The 21,467-nt window shown below is 38.7% G+C and overlaps 1 protein-coding gene across 3 annotated transcripts; it reads right to left on the reverse strand.

The window, feature by feature from the left end:
* Positions 1-526: 526 nt before the first annotated feature.
* On the reverse strand, positions 527-21,082 carry LOC145999360 (mpv17-like protein). Of its 3 annotated transcripts, none has more exons than XM_083136301.1 (5): positions 20,681-21,082; positions 19,502-19,593; positions 11,272-11,384; positions 7,004-7,074; positions 527-918 (listed from the first exon to the last, which is right to left on the reverse strand). In XM_083136301.1, exons 1-5 carry the CDS (start codon positions 20,801-20,803, stop codon positions 766-768), a joined length of 552 nt encoding a protein of 183 aa, XP_082992427.1. In that variant the 5' UTR covers positions 20,804-21,082; the 3' UTR covers positions 527-765. The 3 variants fall into 3 exon arrangements, with proteins under 3 accessions (XP_082992427.1, XP_082992426.1, XP_082992428.1); XM_083136300.1 differs by lacking the exon at positions 19,502-19,593 and adding an exon at positions 20,126-20,217; XM_083136302.1 differs by lacking the exon at positions 20,681-21,082 and adding an exon at positions 20,126-20,217.
* Between the last annotated feature and the right edge of the window lie 385 nt (positions 21,083-21,467).

A 21,467-nucleotide genomic window follows, 5' to 3' on the forward strand; every position in this document is an offset into this window, starting at 1 on the left:
ACCACAGCCATATGTGAAATCCTTTTGCTACCCAAAATAACAGTAGTTTTATCAAAAATTTTCACGAAAATAAATGAAAGAATATATGTTGCATGAAATCTCAATCAAATTTGTCGAACTTTTGTTTTCGTTTTATTTGCAGTCCTGCATTTGTGTTTTATTTATATTGTATCTAATTCATCTTGATAGGGTTTGGTTTGAGTTGTTGTTTTAAGTCCACTTTATGCACAGTAAGGCTAATCGGGACTGGACCTACAGTTTAAAGTGGGATCCGAACCACTTGTGCCTCCACCGGGTATCGAACCCGGGACTCATCTTGATAGGGGGGGGGTTATAAACATGTACAAAAAAAAAAGAATTCTTGTGGTAAACCAGGTTAAATTTCAGGATATGCCACTGAATAAATTTATCAGTAATATTAGTGATACACTGATATCCCTATATCAACCAATATGAATCGAGTTCTGATTAATACGTCCCATCTATAGACAATCATACCTCATTGTGCAAAATTATACCACTCAAGTTACCAAAATTTCACCCAAACAATAGTTTTTTTTTTATTAAAAAACCACCACATTCACCATATTCTCTCATAGTTACACAGTATTCCATTCAATAAAAAAAGATTTACCACATAAAGTGATACAGGGACAGCAAACAAATCTACTTCTACAGCAATTTTGAAGCATGGCTCAGAAGCACTAGCTGCTTTTAGCTTGGAGAAAGCTTTAACATGGAAAGATATTGCTACGGACTAAGTCTTCAGAACTCCTCATTGTGATACTCCTGTCGCTTGAACCAGCAGAGGATGTTGACCCACATGAAGGCACACGTCCCGACATACACAACTCGATATGTGGGAGGGATAAAAAAGAAATTCAGGCATTGAGCTGGCAACCAGAATATGCAGCTTGTCTGGAACAATCAGAACAAATATCATTAGTGTCGCAATCTTACACGTGTTAAATTATTAGAGGCGCATATTTTTGGTAAATAAAAAAGCAAAATTTCAGTACAAAAACCTAATACAGGGTGACAAGTAATAACCCGTACTAATGTTTGTGATCATGAATTTATTAAACCGAAACAATTGAGCAAAACAACACTGAAGAACAATGACATGGGACCTTAGGGACAAGATGTTCAGCCGGTTTCGAAGTGGCCTCCCTGGGCGGCGATGCAGAGGTCCAAACGGGCTTTGAAATTTTGGGCGATGGGCCACAAGTTCTCGGGCGACAATCGGTTCCACTCATGACGCAGCGATTGCTTCAGCAACTCCAAACTGTGGTGGCGTTTAGCACATACCCTGGCCTCCAAAATTGACCAGACAGTGTAGTCCATTGGGTTGAGATCCGGCGAGTAGGGCAGCCATTCCGTCGATGCGATGATGTCTGGAAAATGGGTTCTGCACCACGCTTGCGTCATTTTCGCCCTGTGAGCCAGAGCGGAGCCTTGCTGGAATGTAAATTGCATATCGCCGAAGTGCTGCTGGGCCCACGAAAGGACAACGTTCTCGAGAATGTCGCGGCGTTACACTTCTTGGTTGATTTTGACCCCTTGATCCACGAAAACCAGGGGTGTCTTGCCGTTTGCGCAAATTCCACCCCACACCATGACCGACTGCGGATTTTGGCGGTGTTCGACGATGGCTGAGGTACCGGGAGCCTCTGCAGACCAGGTCCTGTCGTTTTGGTGGTTGTACACCTGCTCCACGGTGAACAGCTTCTCGTCTGTGAAGAGAATGCGCTCCCATCGCTGACCTGCGGCCCGGCGCTTCAGAGGGCGGCATCTTTTGAGTCGCAGGTGCTTGTTTTCGTCCGTGAGAAGCTGAACTTTTTGGAGCTTGTACGCCTTGAGGTTGAGGTTCTTTCTTGCCATTTGCCGCACCAATTCGCAGTTGAACCCGATCTCACAGGTGACTTTTCTCATGGAGACCCTCGGATTTCGCTGAACTCGCTTTTTGATGATCTTGCGGTTCTGGGACGTGTTGACGATAGGCTTTCTTCCTCTTCCGGGATGGTCGCCTTCATGGCCGAACTCCTTGAATCGCCAAACTTCGTCTGAGACTGTCATTTTTGGAACACCCAGCAAACGAACAATTTCACATTGACGCTTTCCTTGACGCCACAGTTCCAAAATTGCACTGTGTTTGGTTGACATTCTCAAACACACAGAAAGTAATCGTTATGAAGCCGAAACAACAGGTACAGTTACAAAAGACTATGGAGAATCCAATAACACAACAATTATTTGGCTACGGTACACTACATTCTTGGCAGGCTACGCCAAACTTTGTACGGGTTATTTCTTGTCACCCTGTAAATTTCGGGTTCAAAAGTGGTAAATAAAATAAAATTTTGCTGTTATAGCGATACATAAAATGACATTTTGGTTTTAAAAATGTGAATATAATCCTAAATTTGATTTAAAAACTGCACATCACACAAAATAAAGATATCCCTTCTAGTAGCACATTTATGTCATTACCAGAATATTAAGTTTATTCGTGTCTAAAGGGTCCATTCTTGCTTCTCAAATATTTACAGCAAAATTAATCAATTTTCCGTGAATTGCATAACTCGCAGGATAATTCTGACTTCAAAAAGTGTCACGTCAGTAAATAAACTCTAAATTTTGTGTTTTAGAATCTATATCAGATTTTTTATTCATTTTGCATCATTTCGTGACAAAACAGGGTAGGAAAATGCAACTCACACCTTTTAAAAATGAAATATGCATGCCTCTAACAATTGTATACTTTCTCAGCTCCCCGAGTGTCACATGAAATTTACGAATAGCATGCTGTACCAATACGTATAACCTAATTGACTTATTTGTTTTATTTCTCACACTTTTTGGCTAATCGTGAAGATGAGTGATGATATGATGAATCTGATGAAGGGACACTCACAAAGAACACCCATGCACAGGTCAGGATTCGAACCCAGAACCCCTGGCATCGTAGCATGTTCTCCTAACGACTCCACTTGACTGTGCGTGTGTGTGTGTGCCTGCACACTGAAATTCTAGGGAGGAGTGTGGGATGTCTTTTTATATGAGTAATGTCTACTTGCAAGGGTATGCTACAATGAAACCAATATGTAGAAAGTGTTAACATTTTGAAAGCAGTGACGTGTGGTGACGTCGACACTTGGGTTAGCAATCAGGCATGCTCAAGGGGTGGTTGGTGTGGCTCATATGCCTCCCCCCTTTAGGGTCCAGTATTCCTAAAAATAGAATGTCAATAACAGGAAAAGATTGCAAAATGATGACTGAGTACTAAAAAAAAGTGCACGTAACCCCCACCCCCATTTGAAAATAAAAAATGTCACATACACAAACTGCGTTGCTATTCTTTGAAATAAAGGACCATAGATGGCAGCATGCAAGAGGTTATAACAACGGTTAAAAAAGATGCTGCATAAATAAGTTTGGAAAGTGGGTAAGAGATGGCACGACCCAGGAAAACTTATACGGTTGTAAATAGAGACAACGGAAAGAGCAGATGTGATGAAATAACGATTGTATATATTAATATTAATTATAAGGAAATAAATGAATAAGTTTAACATAATAACAGGATATAAATAAGGAGAAAAGGGGAATTATCATTCAGTAATGGCATAAGCGATCAATATACAAAAGTAACGAAGTCGAATTGCAATTTCGATTTGGTGTCTATTACAGTTCCCACGAACTGAGAGTTTCGTGCGGCTTTTGGGTTGTTTTCTCCAGGTGTAGCATACATTGTAGCTCCAAGTTAAGGTTAGCGCCGGCTAGGCGGCGATCTTTAACTAACCCCTTTCTCTTTGTTTGGTTGGAAGTTTGATATTTACGTCAATTGATATAAAGGGAAGCTCATCTAAAGAATCCACGGAATAATCAAGACAGCCAGGATATAAAAATGTTCCTTAGAAAAAAATCAATGAACGAAACAAAAGATATAAATAAAGAATAAAGAAAGGATGAGGAATAAAGATGTAAATATATAGAAGAAGAAATATTAGCGATTATAAGAAGAAGAAGCCTTATTAATTGCAAGAAGAAGGCACTTTACTAGAAGAAGAAGCCATAAGAAGAAGATGCCATATTAATTATAAGAAGAAGATGCCATATTGATCATAAGAAGAAGAGGCTATAAGAAGAAGAAGCCATATTTGATTACAAGAAGAAGAAGCCCAAAGAAGATTGATTACAATTAATAAAAACAAAAATAGAAGAAAATTACTGTATGAAAAGACTTCAAAAGTTATTTAATGTTTGTACATAATTAATCAAGAATATAGTACGAATTGTACCCTCAGTAGTGGGTTAAATCTGTTGTTTTCTTTCCATATATTTGTAGCGTTAGTAACCCTGATCTGTGCCCAGAGGTATCTCATTGTCTCTCACCTGTGCTAAGCTGGCAGATGCTCACGTGAGTGGACGTGGCAAAAAGATTTGATTTGACTACTAAGTGACATATCCTGGGTTCGAATCTCGGCTTGGCCATGGGTTTTCTTTGAGTGTGTCCCTTCATCAATTATATTGTATTATCTTCGCGATAGCCAAAAGTGATGGAAAAGCGAAGTAAAATAAACCAAATCAAGCAATCAATCAATGATTTGACTTGATTTTTGTTACTTAGCGTCGCTTTTTTCTCACATTTGGTTAATTGCGAAGATAATACGATAAATTAATGAAGGGACAAACACAGAGAACACCCATGCCCAGGTCGGAGTTCGAACCCGGATCTAATGGTGTCCTAGCGTGCTGTGATAACCACTCCCCCACGGTTGGTTGATTTGGTGTTTTAAGTCCAATTTATGCACAGAAACAAAACAGGTAACAAAACACACTTTCTTGTAGTTTCTTCAATAATATTCATTTGGCTTCTTGAGTTCTGAGATACATTTTTCATTTCAAATTATTTCATTATTCACTGCAGAGTACAACACAGGAACAAGAATGCATGCTCATCACGGGTTCGAATCCCGGCGTGGATTGTTTGAGGTCCCTTCATTAATTTCAGCACATCATCCTCATTTTCGCGATAACCAAATGAGGCAGAAAAGCTAAGTAAAATAAACCAAACCAACAACAATATGAATGTGCGTTCTCTTGCCCAAATAAATACATCCGTTGGAGGCCAAGAGATTAGTATATTTAAAAAAAAAACACTACTAAAACGAGAGAGAGAGAGCCTGAGCAAATATTTGTAATTTAATCATTATATATTCCATATTTGGGAAAAAATAAAATAAAATAAAAATAAAGAAAGCATAACGTTATTGTCTGCACATAACACATTCCCATTTCATAAATAATAAAACTATATCAAATATTATACATACATATTGTACAACGTGTAAAATGTTGTGGAAATACAGAGAACATAAGTACTGCAGAAAATTTTCCCTTGAGTTCTTTAGAGGATTTACAAAGGAATCGATGGAAACCAATCCCCTATCTGTCCTATAAGAGATAGACTGAGGGACCTGAAAGCACGGGCTTTCAATCATTGCAGCAGGGGCGAGGGGGCAAGGGAGGTAGAGGCAGAAATCTTCCCTTTTCCTTCAGAAACCCGTTTCTACCTGGAACTGCTAAGGCAGAAGAAGAGCAAGCTAGGCCAGTTTTGTCCGCGGATCACACCGAGGGACGAGAAGCTCGTGAAAAAGAAAGTGTTGCGTATGAACTGTGGCTTTAACAAGACAATAAATATTGTGATTTGAAAATAATTAGAGATGTGAGATTGATTAATCTATCTCTGCTAGACTAGCTACTCCTCAGTGCACGTCACTGTTTGAAAGCCTAATAACTTCTCATTGACCTACAAGCAGACACGCAGTGGCAAAAAAGAACGTCAAAGGTAGGAAAATATCACAAAATGAGGGCTGACTACCAAGAAAAAGTATACATAACCCCTTCCTTTCAAAACTCCTGGGTACACCACTGCAGACACGGTTGGCAATATGATGCACAGGAGCAGTGAACTACCAGCAATGTGTGGCATTCACTTAGAGAATAAACAATTATTGCTAAAATTTCTACACAGGCCACAAACACCTCAACAGCTCAGTGGCAAGCTCCCCTGTGCTCTGCACCACGCCATGAAGGCATGTAGGGGTGTGGAGTTAGGGGCCCACACTTTCTTGATCACGGCCGAAGGTGGGGGTGATGTGATCAACACCATGCCCCTGGCCACCTTTATCCCCAGTTTCCTCCAGATACCCACTTTATACGACGCTGGGTTGGTGCCAGAGCCACTTCAACAGGTGAAAAAAAATCCCAGTTGTCCTCCCCTGTGGATCGAACCTGTGTCTCTCACATGGTAGTCAGATGCCCTAACGACCGAGATACTGCAGCTCTTTTGTTTGTTGTGTTGTGAATTTGAAAACACAAACGTGAATATTTTTAGTTGTTCACAGGAAACTGCAAGTAATAGCAAGTATTTTACTGTAGCATTGATGTGAACAAGTCCCGCACCGTGGCCGTGCAGTTCAAGGATTTGGGCTTGGGCTACAGGATGCCTGCAGATTCGGGTCTCCTGGAGTTAAACGTAACAACTTTTCTCCTGAGATTTCAGCCAGTGTATGGGACCGGTAGCCACCCATCATCGTGGGGAATTGGGGAGCTACGAACGAGTAGCGTAACCTGGCCTAGAAACCTAAGACGACGACCTGGGATTCGTCATGCTAACCAGACATCACACCGTAACTGGTTGAATGATCGCCCACCTCTGCTGAGGCATGTGGAAGTGAGATCAGTAGTCAGTACGTAGGCCCTGGCCCTTACAGGCTGTTGTGCCACAGGATATTATTGTTATCAATAACACAAACAAGAATTTTGAAATGCGGAACATGATCATTAAGAGGGGAAGTTGGGGATAGTGTATTATTATTATTTAAAATGAAATTCTTTCATAGGAAAACTGAGGCAATTGGGTTTGGGTAATTCTGAAACCTTTGGAAAGTTAACTTTCATACAGGAAACTAGAATGATAACTGCAGATTGCACTTACCTTATATGTTGGCACTATCTTCTTCTTACATTCTTCTAAAATGTCCTTCTGTCTTTCCATTATGCTCATACCTGAATAAGGAACAGAAAGAACTTTAGTGTTTCCCTCCACTCCACTAATTCACGAATCAATTTACCCAAAATATATAATTCAGTTCCTCTATTCTGAAGTGTGATCTAGCAAGGTAAGAAACTGGATTTACATCTTACTTTTCAACACACATTCAAAATCAATTCTTAATATTTTGTTAATTTTAGTCTCCTACACACACTATCACCAAATTACAGAACAGTCATACTATTTTCATTGTGGATATTTTTTTTAAAGAAAATTAAAAGTTATAAAGTACAATACACAATAATTTTGCTTCTTTTAACTCATATTGTAAGTTATCATGCAGCATTAGAAACAGTGCTCGAAGTGAGGAGAGGGGGGGGAGTAGTATCCCCAGATAGCGAAACTGCCTCATTGTCAGCATCTCAACAGGAGCATCTCCCCAGATAACATTTTTCCATTTCAAGCACTAATTACAAAGTATCAAAGGCTGTATTACCAAGAACCTACCTTTGTCTTATCTGTAATGAACAGGAAAGAGGAATTGGTCTTAGTTTTTGTTTTATCTTTGTAATAATGGTATTTTAATGAGAGTCCAATTTATGCACAGTAAGGCTAATCGGAAATGGATGTACAGTTTAAAGTGGGATCCGAATCACTATGTTAATTGTATTCTAATTGTGGTTTTAGATTCAACTCTGTGTATTTTCAGTATATTAATTGTTTATAAGTATAAATGTTTTATTGTTTTTTTTTTCTACTGGAACAGTGATTTTCAGAAAGCGTAAAGTGTCTACTATAATACTCCCTCTGTCCCATAATTATTGTCCAGTACACCTTTGTTTGTTGCCCCATAATAATTGTCCGATATTCGAACTGTGACATTGGTGTATACAGAAGAAGAACATGAAACACGGGAATGAGTCATACGACTTTATTACTCAAGGATCAGTACAAATTGGCCGATCAAGTATGAAAAAGAACCTAAATAAAAAGTAATCAATCCAGGATCAATACAAAGTGACCAAGAAGTTCGACAAAATAAAACATCAAGACGAAAGAGATTGTTAGTCCAGGAAGGTTGTCATCCCATCAACGAGCTAGATCTAGTGCTGCTGTAGCCTCGTCGTAAATGTTTTGAGGACACTCCAAGCGAGATGGCAGGACGTTTCGGCGGTTCAAGTGTGCTTTTTGCATATGGGGAATCCTGTAGTTGTTCCCACCTTTGGAAGTGCATAATTTCAATGAGACAGGAGTGCAAAGTGAAAAAGATGTTGTTGAGCTTGTCGCGTTTCAGATCAAAGAAAGATGTTTCAACGGCGGCGATCAACTCATCAATAGTTTGTGGAGCTGCCTGATGCTGGAGAGACTGAATTGCCCGGAAGTACCCCGGATCCAAAACATTCATGTCCGTACTGTTTGGCGGTTGGCATAGGAGATCCAAAGTGATTCCACTGGCCGCTGCAGCATCCATCCAGGCACGGTCATTGGGAACGATATGCGGACGCACATTGTCCTGCTGAACGGACACCTGGATTCTCCCACGAGGCCATTGTGCATCTATTGCTGGGATTAACTTGTTGATGAGCATGTCCCGGTAAACATCTTTGGTAACAGTTAATGCTTTGGTGACCATGGTACCAGCAGGACGATTCCTACTGTTCCTCTTGGCAGGTTCCTTGCTGACGAACGGCCAAATGCCTAACTTACCATTAAACCACTGCTTGCGACCAGGATCCCAACGAGGCCGGGCGACGGCAGCCAGAAATATGATGTTGGGAATAAAAGATTTGCTTTTACATGTTCACTGCGGGTCTGGTTCGTTGGGCAGCAAGTACAATTTCTGACCATCCTTCATCAGGTAGAACGATTTTTCATCCACATGAACTGTCTCCAGCATCATGTTGAACTTCGGATTTCCTCTTTCAGGACAAGCGACTGTGGTAGGATCCAGCTTTGACAAGGCAAATTTTAGACATTCCGTCTTGTTGCTGTCAGTCAATAATGGCTTCAGCGCATTCGTATGAACTCTGATCTCTCCTGCCTTCACACGCCTGTGTAGGGTACTCTTAGCAACATTTAGCGCCACTGCCATTGAACGAATATTCTGCCGCTTTCGCAGCGGTAGGTGCTGTAGTCGTTGTAGGGCAAGATCCTTCTTCTTTGGTCCGATTTTGCCTTTCATCCGAGATGCAACCGCAGCACAAATGGCCCCATTTTTAAACGATTGCTGCCCCTGTTGCCAAATGTGACGTACTGTTCTCGTACTTACATGAAATTTCTCAGCCGTACTTATCATGGCACCTTTCTTCACTACGCCAGCCGTACTGTTTTCAAAGAGAAACTCGTACACTGCCTGTCGTTTACTGTCCGTGAGGTTCTTCCTACCCCTGTCGCTTCCTCTCATGGGTTGTGTGTTCATGGCTGTTCTTCTCACACGTACTCACGGAAGGAGTGCTCTACTAATGATTTGCAGCGTGCCTTGCTAGACGCAAGTGATGACAAGTGATGCCAACTCTCGCACAATTGTGCTAAACGTAGTACAATTTGATCTTTATTGACACCTAGCACCCTGTGTTTGACATAATGTTAAAATATAGCATCATCTATAAACATGCATTCCTGGGGGACAGACTAATTAAATTCAGAGGAATATATTTAAAAAAAAAAAAAAATCGCAGATCTTATTTGTTTCAAACAAAAGGTAGCATGTCGATCCAGCCACACCTGGTCCATCGTCTTCTTTTCATATTTTTTTTCTTACCTTACTTAGCTCACAAGGAACATTTTTGTGAAGGAAATTGGTAGAAACTTGGGGTCACAGATAAAACAAGCTGCCGCCTCTCCTAGTTGTCGAATTTTCTCAGATTTTTTTCAAGTGTTATATTGAACCCATTTAATTGGTTAAACCATTGTCATCAATTTAATGGGGGAAATTACCAATATTGTTTAACTAATCAACAAAGCATGTTCACATCACAACTCCCTCCAAAATAGATGCATAAAATGAACTTAAAACCTAAGTCATTCGAGCACAATTTAGTTGCATTTAGCAAAATTTAAGAGTTTAATCAGCACACTTTTCCTGATTTGAAGGTTGGCAAAACTGGGCACACGGTACAAACTGGCTTCACATCTGTTTCTTGCCCAGCGCAGGGTGTCCAACGAGTGGAAAGTGAATGTGAGGGTAGAAAGGCAAAGACAACGTGGTCGGAGATCGAAAAAATGTTTCTATCACAGTGTTCTGCATTTTCGTTAGTTTCTCGATTTACTCGTGTTGCGTTGTTGTTTTATTGTTATATTTTATCTTGTTTTTTTCTTTATGTTCATTTATTTTTTATTGTTGTTTGATTGATTTGGTTTATTTTACTTTGCTACTTTACTTTTGGCTAATTTGCGAAGATGGGGATGAGTGATGATATGATGAAATTGATGAATGAACACTCACAAGCTGAGATTCGAACCCAGGACCCCTGGCATCGTAGCACGATATGTTAACACTCTGCCACGGGGACCGGCTTTCATTATCGTGAGCGTGGGGAATAATGACTTGTATTACTCTGGAATGCTACAAAAAAACAATCATAAAAGCCTATTTCCGGGCACAGGATGAGAGAAGGGCATGGGAACATTGAGGACTGCAGCTCGAATGACATCTAAAGCATCAATTTACAATAAAATCAAGAAATACGATTTACCAGTTGGCACACATCAAGAGTAACTTTTCAGGTATATTGATAGATGCAAGAATATGTTGTTAAGTTTTCAAAAAATAACTTTCAAGGTTATATTTTTCATATTTTAAAAAAGTCGCACCCTTCAACACAAACGCACACGCTTGTGCCTACCCTTCCAGCGACACCACGCTTCGCCACTGAGCACTTTACTTTTTAACTGAAATTAGTACTAATTAATCACAAAAAGGTAAAAATTTACAAATTTATTGCACCGCAAGCAGGCTCAATCTCAGCATTTTTTCTTGGAGGTGATGTAATCAGCACCACACTCAGGTTGCCTACCCATTTATTAGAAGTTGGTTGAACGCCACTTCATGCAGGCAAAAATCAGATAAATTCCAACCTTAAATCTCCCATGTGGCAGTCGAATGTCCTCTCGACTGGACCACCACAACTCTAATCATGGCATTTTCAATAAATACAAGGTATGTTAGAAACCAACAATCGGAAAAATCTCAATCATAAAGGCATACTTACTAATATAAAATGCGGCTATCAGTGGAGGTGTCACAACCAACTGATCCAAAGCCAACTTCTTAAGTATTGTTACCGTAGCTGTCCCAACAAAATGGCGGTCAAGCCATTTGTACCTGAAATAAATTAGTACTTTAGTCAAGGCAATATGTGCTGAATATAAAGCAAATATCACTGCACTATACCCGACATTTATTTTTACCATCCATACTTAACGTGCTGTGTCTAGGTACATTAGCCTACAAGTCTTCATTGTTCATTTTCACCCAAGATCCTGAATTATTCAAGCATTTCCATTTATGTTTTCATAATCACTGATGTTAACATAAAGGCACACAACCATGAACCTACACTTTCTATTTCCACCCAATATAATGATAAAATTTACCAATGCTGAAAGACAATACCAATTTCACCAATGTGAAACATTTTCTGTGGAACCACACGAGGAATGACAATAAAAAGCTCCTTTTGTGATATGCCGGCAAAGACATTTTTGGCCACAACACAAAACACAAACAGCTGACGAAACACACTTTAAAAACATGTCCAAGCTTTCAACTACATCTCAGAGTCATCTTCAGAACTGGTCAAGAGAAGGAGAAAGAAAAACAGCAACTCCAATGTCACTACAATTGACCAGTGTTGGCAGGTACTGGCATGTTTAAGTTGGTGTATTCCATTTGATTGTATTGTAACGAGCCAAATAAAGATTCCCACACGAGTTATCATTGTGATAATTTGCATTTTTATGTATGTACACTCTTTCCTTTAAGACATGTTCAAATTATCCTTTGGCACGTCCTAGAAAGTAAATACAATCTGGCAGCAATTGGTGATTGATTTCTAAATCACGTTCAACCAATCCAGAACTACTTTCTTTCCTCTGAATCAGGGGTGCCCACAGCAGGGATTCATGACGTGCCTGCATCATGGTAAATTTTGGGGGAAACAAAATTTTATAGTTTAGCTACCAATTCTGTATATCTCCACACAAAAATGGGGGGATTGATTCGTTTGTTTGACTTGTTATTTTAGTTATGGTTATTAAGTGCAGTTCTTATACCTACAGTGTAGGAGCTGAAATGAAACACCACCTCTTATGCCTTTGGAATCGGTTTAGAAAGAAAAGGCTGGGGGTCGTGCAGTTCGCATTAATACAAGGTTAGTCAAGTTTTCAAGCTTTCCAAATTTGCAGGTATTTTGTAAAATTCTGATCTCCATACCAGTGACAAGTTTATAGAAAAGGAAAGTTAAAAATTGTACTTACGTATGTGAGTATAGTGCTCTTATTGTAGAACGACGTTTCAGAGATTGACTATCTCTTTCCTCAGGTTCGTATAAAAACTAAGTACTTGGCATAGTACTGCGTCAAAAATGTAATATGAGGATTGTGGTTAAGGGTTGGTTAGGGTACATTTAAAATATTAAGTTTTTGCTATTAGAAGTACGTAAAAACCAAGCCGTTCCCTAATAAAACTTGTACAGTAGACCTATTCACAGGTAAAAAAGTTAAAATTCTAAAAAACCTGCATAAATCACAATGCAACCTGCAGGTTTGGCCTTTCCTACCCAAAGTGAAAGAGATAGTCAATCTCTGAAACGTCATTCTACAATAAGAGCACTATACTCACATACGTAAGTACAATTTTTAACTTTCCTTTTCTATATTCTGGATTTGTGAGTAACACGCGACAAACCTATAAAATGCCAGTGACAAGTTGCTCTGCAGAATGCACAATGAGTGTCATAAGAATAATAAAAAACAGACTACGTTCGTGTATGGCTCATGACTGGTTAATATCTACCTTCATTTTATCCTGTGAGTCTGATGTTTTAAAAGTGGTTCCAAAAGAGGAAATTATCAATAAATTTGCTGCAACAACTTTGCAACGTCTGAAGTTATTATCACTTGTGTAAAACGTTATTTCAATTAATGTCAAAGTAATATACAATATAAAGGTAAATGTCTATATTGTAAACAACACCTAAAGAAAGCACACATTGCTTAAATATGTCTATTATATTGTTCCGCAAATTTTGTGACAAAAAAAAGTAAATAATTCAGCATAAAGGGGAAGGGGGAAATGTTCTCCCTTTTTTTGATGGTGTATGTCATAGGCCTTGGGGGGGGGGGGGTGAAACTGCTCTGAATGAAACCCAAGTGGTCAGAAATCTGTCCTTAATGGGTCTTTTTGTACTGTCCTATATATTTTCAGTTGCTTTCGCATTGTATACTGTGGCTTCCACAGTTCGTCAAGGGGTGTTTGTAGTAGGTGTAACATCATCTCTTGATGAACTCTGGAACCTACAGTATACAATGCGCAAAACCTCCGTGGCTGAGTGGTTATCACAGTGCACTACAACAGCAGGGGTTCCGAGTTCGAATGCGAGTGTCCCTTCATCAATTTCATCATATCATCACTCACCCTCACTGTCACAATTAGCCAACAGTGGCAGAAAAGCATTGCTAAATAACAAAATTCCCCGTATAAAATGGAGTAGAAACAAACATATTTTTAAAGTGTGTTTTCTCCTGCCGCAGTAACTCAGTCGTTAGGGCATCTGACTACCATGCACGACCCGGGTTCGATCCCCGGGGAGAACTGGGATTTTCCCACCTGTTCAAGCAGCTCCGGCACCCACCCAGCATCGTATAAAGTAGGTACCTGGAGGAAACTCTGGGGGGTAAAGGCAGCCAGGGGGCATGGTGCTGATCACATCACCCCCCCCCCACCTCTGGCCGTGATCAAGAAAGTGTGGGGCCCTAGCTCCACACTCCCTATACGCCTTCATGGCATGGTGCAAAGCACAGGGGAGCACTTTACTTTATCGTGCTGTTTATATGCCTTCTGTTGTAGACAGAAATGAGAGATGAGGTTTGTTGCCTATCAGGTTGATATGAAGAGACAGAACAGCAATACTCAACAACACAAATACAAACACTGTTCAAAATCACAGCAAAAACTTTATAACACAAAGTATAGTCAAACATATACAATACCTACACATATGTTCTGATCTGCATACATCAACGCAATACACACAATGATTGTAAGGGACTGGATGAGCATGCAAATAATAATAATAGTAATAAATAAATAAAATTGTTAAAATGAATCTTTTCACACATCCTTAAAAAAGCAACTGCAAAACTCAAACAGATAGCAATACTTTACAAGTGCTTCCTGGGCATAAATTATTCATTTTTTGTGATCTTTCAACTGATCATCATTCAACCTCATAGTCATAATTAACAAAAAAGGAGGAAAGCAATGCTAAAATAACTCAACAAATTGACAGAGAACCAGGTGGGGTAAGAAATGTTTTAAAAAAAATAAGAATTGGTAATATTTCACACTACGAGGTGTCAACGATACAAAATAACCAAGACAAATTCCAAGCATGCACCTTCTTTTGGTTTTCCAAATTTTTTGACTAACAATCCTTCCTTGGAGCTAGAAAGATTTAGTGCAAAACATGGTTAAAAAGAACTTAATGGGTCATGAAGGTTGCAGGAACTGATTGGCCATATCTTCAATATGATCAGGATCACATTTTTTTATACATTCTAACACATTTAAGTTGAATTATAACCTTTTAACATTTCTTGCACTTAATTTCTATGGCCCTGAAGAAGGACTGAGGTTGATGCAAAAGAATGTACATGCTGTGACTTTGTGTTGGATATTTTTTTAAATATTTTAAAAATAAAGATTTGCAAAACAATATGAAATTCGATATTATGCCATGAGTGTATGATCAAAAAGTTTACTTATACTCTACGAAAATAAGCCACAATTCATCTGTAAAACTATCAGCACTTTACCCATGAATTAGTGTCTTCTATTATCCATAATTACTTTCACCAGATTGGGCAGATCACATTGGGTTAACAACTCACGATATCGGCACCAACTCGGTTCCTGGTTTGAGCACCCTCATCAGGAGTTTATTCATGTTGAAGAGGTTTTCTCGGGATATCAACCAGAAAACCTCTTCATCGTTCGCTGCCAGGAAACCTTCAAGAATTATTTATTCACCATGTTCCACTGGGGAGGTGTAAAAGCAGTTTACAGCCACATTTAGTGTCAAAATGACCATAAATTGGGCTTTGTGAAATTTGTTTTGGATGTTTAAAGAGGTAGAAATAGGAAAAATATACATATTATCTGCAGATTAGCTATTAAATTCATAATTATTTAACTGTGTCAGGGATTTTTTTTTTTTTAACAGTGGATGCCGATGAAGGATTTTGTTGCAGTTAGTGCAAAAATTAAATATTTATACTTCTGCTATCTTACTGCGTTCTGTTGCGCTGTGTGGAGCTTTCAAATACACTTGGCATGCGACAAGAGGAAAACTGGTATATGAAGCCGTTTCTCCCTCTGGGACTGCCAGCACATCTCCAATATTAACTCTAGCGTAAGCACTGCTTCCACTTCCCTCTCTGCTAGGCCCTTGTCAATGCTAAAAAGCTGTCTGTATTCAATGCAGCCCAATGTATGGTCGCACTGCCAAGTGGTAGAAATAGAAAGCTCTCACTATGATGGTGGCCACTGTGCAAAAACATGCGATTACCGAGAGAAACAGTGGCCGTCCATGTAAAGCATCCAATCCGCTTGTCAGTAAGTGCGTGATAGTTAAAATATTCGAATCGATTTTAAGGCTCATTTGTTTTCTGGGAGGAAGTTCGTACTAGTAAAAATGAATAATTGAATGAAAGACCGCCGCATGGAGTTCATCTTCAAATAGTTAACGTATTTTATTTTATGAATGCAGCCCTCCTAACAATAAGTAGCATGAGCCGCCACTGGATATTAATTTGCATATCACTGCATTACAAAATAAATCACATTAAAATGTAAAGAAACTGGACAAATAAAATAAACGGCCTTAATAACAGAGGCAAGCAGTACCTACATGCATTAGGAATCTCTACGCTTCAGAACAAAAATAACTTGTAAAAGCACATACATTAATGTTGTCTTCACTGGCATTTCAAACAAGCATAAACTATGTATTTTCATTACAAGAAAAGCATTGACTAGTAGATTGAAAAATCCTAATGTTGAGACCATGCACATTATTCTTAATGCAAAATTAAAATTATATATCTAGAATTACAAATGGATCATCCTACATCCACGATCTATTATTTCAAAAACTTACATTTTTATCAGCTTTCTTTCAAACGTTTTCTCCATGGCTTTATGATGAATGTCAGATACAATTTACTGTTGCAGCCCTTCTTATTTAACTTGGGGTGTACGGGGTGACCCTTTCCGAAGACACCCAAATGCCTACTCTCCACCACGGAGTGCATCTCGGACTACATTTTGCAGACTAACAAGGCTCGTGTGTCTGGACTGGCAGCCACCATAATCCTCTGTGTGGCTTGTGTCGTGTGCCACCCATGTAGAGTTGTGATTGTCCCTTCATCTATTTCATTCGTCACCATTCATCCTCGTTGACTCGATTAGCTAAAAGTGACGATAAGGATTCACTGAGTTGTTGTTTTAAGTCCACTTTATGCACAGAAAGGCTAATCGGGACTGGACTACAGTTTAAAGTGGGATCCGAACCACTATGTGCCTCCACCAGGCATCGAACCCGGGACCCCTTGATTACAAGGCAATGATGCAACCACTGCGCCATCGGGGAGGCCTGGAAATCAGTAGAGAAAAACTGATTATGCCTACAAGATTCATATCAATCAGTATATGAGCAGTTTAAGGGCATGGGGTACAGATTCACATATGGTGAAAATCTACTTCAATTCTGTTGAAATACACTTTAATATTGAAAAAGCCTTAGATGTATTCTAAAGTATGCATTTCTCCTCATGTGGCAGCACTTTATGTTGATTACTAAGGTAGATAAAAGCAAAAAAATAATATGAACATGTGTGTTCATATTCAACGTATTTCTTACAGACTGAAAACTCTCTCCCTTTGTAAGTTAACGTATTCACTCATCAGGGGTGGGCCTCCCTGATGGTGTCGTCGCCTTGTAATAAAGGGGTCCTGTGTTCGATGCCTGGTAGAGGCTCATAGTGGTTCGGATCACACTTTAAACTGTAGGCCAGTGTCCCGATTAGCCATATTGTGCATAAAGTGGACACCAACTCAATTAATAAAAAACCTAATCAGGGGCACAATTTGACATGACTTTCTATTTTTATCTTTCTTCTTTCCATCTGGTGCTTTCTGCAGTGGTAACCTTGGCCCTCTGTACCCCCGTGAGAAAGTGAAATATTTGCATGGTTTATGAACATTCTGTTGTCTGTTAACATTTTCAGTTATGTTTAGCTTGCGGAAGTATGTTATTGTGAAGTAAAGTACATCTGTTACCTTAGCATGTTACTTTACTGTCAAGCAGAACAGCCCAAAAGTTTCACGCAAGTAAATATAGCACCCAAAATGACATTCCACAACAGCAGCTTAATATTATGTAGTTAGGTTAGGATTACTAGGTTTGGTGCTGATGTGTTTTTTTCACTATTTTAATGTGTATACAAACAGTTTTACTAACAAAAAGAGGTGAAAGTACTCCGAAATTGCAGGTTTTAAGTTACATGGGTCATACTTTGGAATCAAATATCTCCGTTATTTGTGCTTTCCTAACGCTGGAACTACTTTTACATTACATAAAATATTGAAATCTGTCGATTAATAAAGAAATTCGACGTAATTCTCGAGGAGGTACAGTCAGTCAACACCCCTCTGCACTTCCATTGCTGGAGTAAGTAAAGAAAGTACTCCAGTGGCGTGCCCAGGATTTTCAAAAGGGTGTAAGGTGTGTTTCCATCTTTTCCTGAGTTGGGCATGCCACTGATGAACAATCATGTTAAATTTGAAGTCGCATCCATCAACAAAGCACACTAAAATCCCTCCTGTTCAGCTCTTTGCCTGAACGAAACTATACCTCTTGTCCTTAAATGCAGAACTTCCATGGTAACCAAATCATTGAGCATCACTTACCGAAACAGATTAACGATTCCATCCTCAATGTAAATGACCTAACATTTGGCAGAATACAGACTCAAAAACACTAATTTCCTATTTTGCCATAAGCTACAAAACATGCACAATATAAAATACCCACAATATTTAAATCACCGTTCTGAATTTCAAACAAATCCATGAAGAGCGTGAACCACATTATGCATGAAAAAGCAGTACCACCACATTCACCAATTCACAATGCAACTTCACAATAATGTAACAACATGAATTCTTGACAAGCATATTGGCAGGAGTGTACAAATAACTTCATACTAATTTGCTTTTCAAATTTTCGAATTTTAAGCTATCCTAAAATGCATGAGAAAAATGCAAGGTAACATTATTATAGTATGGAGGAAACGGATTCCTTCAAATTTACAGGAGAAAGTACTTACGGAAATAATTTTCTGTAGCATTGTGGAAGTTCGTGAATGTAGATTTGATCAATATTAATGCGAAAACATGTCGTTTTCTGCGAAAATTTCTGTCCGACATGCTGTTTCTGCTGCCGCCATTTGCTTTCTGCACTACAGTACAATGTTCCGTGTGTTAAGATGACGCAACCCCATAGTCAGTGTTTCAGCCTCGCCGTGTTTTTACTAGAACATGACTTGTCGAGTATTTTTAATTTTGTTTTTATTTTTTTTAACTATGCTTGCCTAACTTAACCTAACCTTACGGAAAATGGTTTTTGGGGCTAACGTGAATGGTTTTTGGAGCTAACATCAATGGTTTGCGACGTATTAGCATAATTTTAAATCCGGGCACGAAAGTAGGTATTTCCCGGTGAACAAGGTTGCAACACTGCATAAATCGACAAAACACTCGCACAACGTGCCCTGGACCAGTACGCTATCGCACGCCATAATGTGTTACAGAATCGAAATAACAAGTAACAGTAAGTACTCGGAAATCTAAAAAATAGACATTGAGATGCATTATTTCACTTTAGGAAATGTTCCGCATTCCAAAATAGTACGTTAGCAATGTAAAAAAGTCCAAAATATATGATTCATAGGTGTTTCCCCTATACTATAATAGTACCAAATGCAAAGTGAAACTATGAAAACCGGATGGATTGGCACAAAGCATATGCACAAAAGATGCATAGATATTCAGTGAACTTTGCTACCCTCCATGTTGCCACGATGCAAGCTATCAACTTTCCATGAACTGAAAACTGTACTACATGCACGACAGAACATCCGTGACCATGACATGCTCACCAGAAATAGTACACTTGAGGGTAGAAGCCAAGGCCAAGCACCCCATACTGGGTGATCTCTTTCAGATCATACGGAAGAGAATTTCCCTTGTTCTGCAAAAGCAAAATATTACATATAAGCTGACTGTATTTATGACTGTACCACAGATAACACAATACAAAACAGCAGTCATATGTATCAAAATAAGTCACAAATTTCCACAAAAAAACGGTTACTAACTCGGTTTTTATTAACATAAAAAAAGAATGGAAACTTTTAACCTAAGTTCTTGAAATATTCGACACACACAAGGTATAAATTAAAATATACCAAACCAAGAATGTTTAGATAAAGAATAATAATGTCATTTTAACACATTACAATGGAATCAAACAATGACCTTGACCCAATTTAAAAATGTATGCCTCTTCAACTCTCTCGTAAGTGAACTATGTGTTCATTAATTTATTTTTAAAACAAAAGAATCATATCTGTCCAACGTATGGAATGATAGTCAATATAATTTTACATTATTGAACTTTTGGCAAAAACTGAAGAGACAATACCTATAAAGCTTTCGAGCAAGCAAATCAAGAAACTGTTTATGCATCTAGCTATAATAGTAATGTAAAAACAACACAATACCATGGAACCAATATTTGGGGATATATGAAAGTCCCTACTACAGCATAGCGTTTAATAGCATCAATATCATATGGCATTTTCTTGGCGTCATCCTGAAAAAATAACAAAAGTAAATGAAATAAATAACAGTATAACATGCACCTTAAAAACATAAATAAAAAGTAAACAAATATATATTTTGAAGAGTATGCCCAAGAAATAAAAGCAAAAGAAACGAATGCTTATAAATATACTTCATGTGAAATTCAAAGGATCTTTCTCTTCCTTTTCACACGCACCCCTTTCTCAGAAGTTAGGTACCTGTATTTATTTCAATTCCACCATAACGTAGCCCCAATTTTTTCCCAACACCCCCTAAAAGGTTTAACAAAAATGTAATTTATGTCCACTTTGATGCTAATCTTGATAAAACCTCGAGAATTCGCACTTTCTCAATAGTTGCGTCGAATATTACATGAATTCGAAATATGGGAAAAGAAAAAAAATAGCAATCAAGCATCACATGAAATAGGTTAAAGTAAAACAAATTACGACTTAGTTACTACTTCTACTTACACATAATTTTCGTGTTACAGTCTGCTGAGAGAATTCAGCACTAACATATAGTGTGCCATATACAATTGAATTCGCTGTCAAAGGGTAAGTTTTGAAGAAGTGTGTTATTCGTGCTCGTATCATCTTGCTAGAACTGAATTAGTAAGAAACAATTACTATACAAGCAAATTAAAGTTAGAAACGTTAGAAGATCTGAGTGTTAACTGCTTGAAACAGGAAACATTTTTTCACCCACTGAACTACTTCACGTTTTCGTCGATTTGTGCTGCGCTAACAAAATGATTGTACGTAGTACAGGAAGAAGACAATTATGATCAATTGGCTTCCAATTATGCTTCATTATGTTTGTTCCAATCCAGCGGCACGTTAAGCAATTTTCACAGCAGACGACATCATCCAAATCGCTCGGGCCTCCCTTATCGCACAACACTGGAGCAACATTGCAATCTGACATCACCGGGGATGCTTTTATTGTTAGACTAAATGCTCAAGTTGTTAGTTTAGGCTACCTAGGTTTAGTTCTCTTAGCATAAATAATAAGTTGTCAGTGTATTTGTGCTAATAGAACCAACAACGTAGCCATTCTTCATCTGACGTCAGAACGCAAAGTTGCTCCAATATTGTGCGATAAGGCAGGCCCAACTCGCTCGCTACTTGTTTACAACCAATGGGGAAAGACATTCATGAAAAGTGTGAACATAAGCTTGCTTGTGGCGCCAACGCTGGGGACCATTTGAATTACAGCTCGTGGCATCGGCAACGTACTGAATTACATAATACAGGGTGG

Source organism: Lepisma saccharinum, chromosome 15 (assembly GCF_977018435.1).
Source record: "Lepisma saccharinum chromosome 15, izLepSacc3.1, whole genome shotgun sequence".
Taxonomy (NCBI): Eukaryota; Metazoa; Arthropoda; class Insecta; order Zygentoma; family Lepismatidae; genus Lepisma; species Lepisma saccharinum.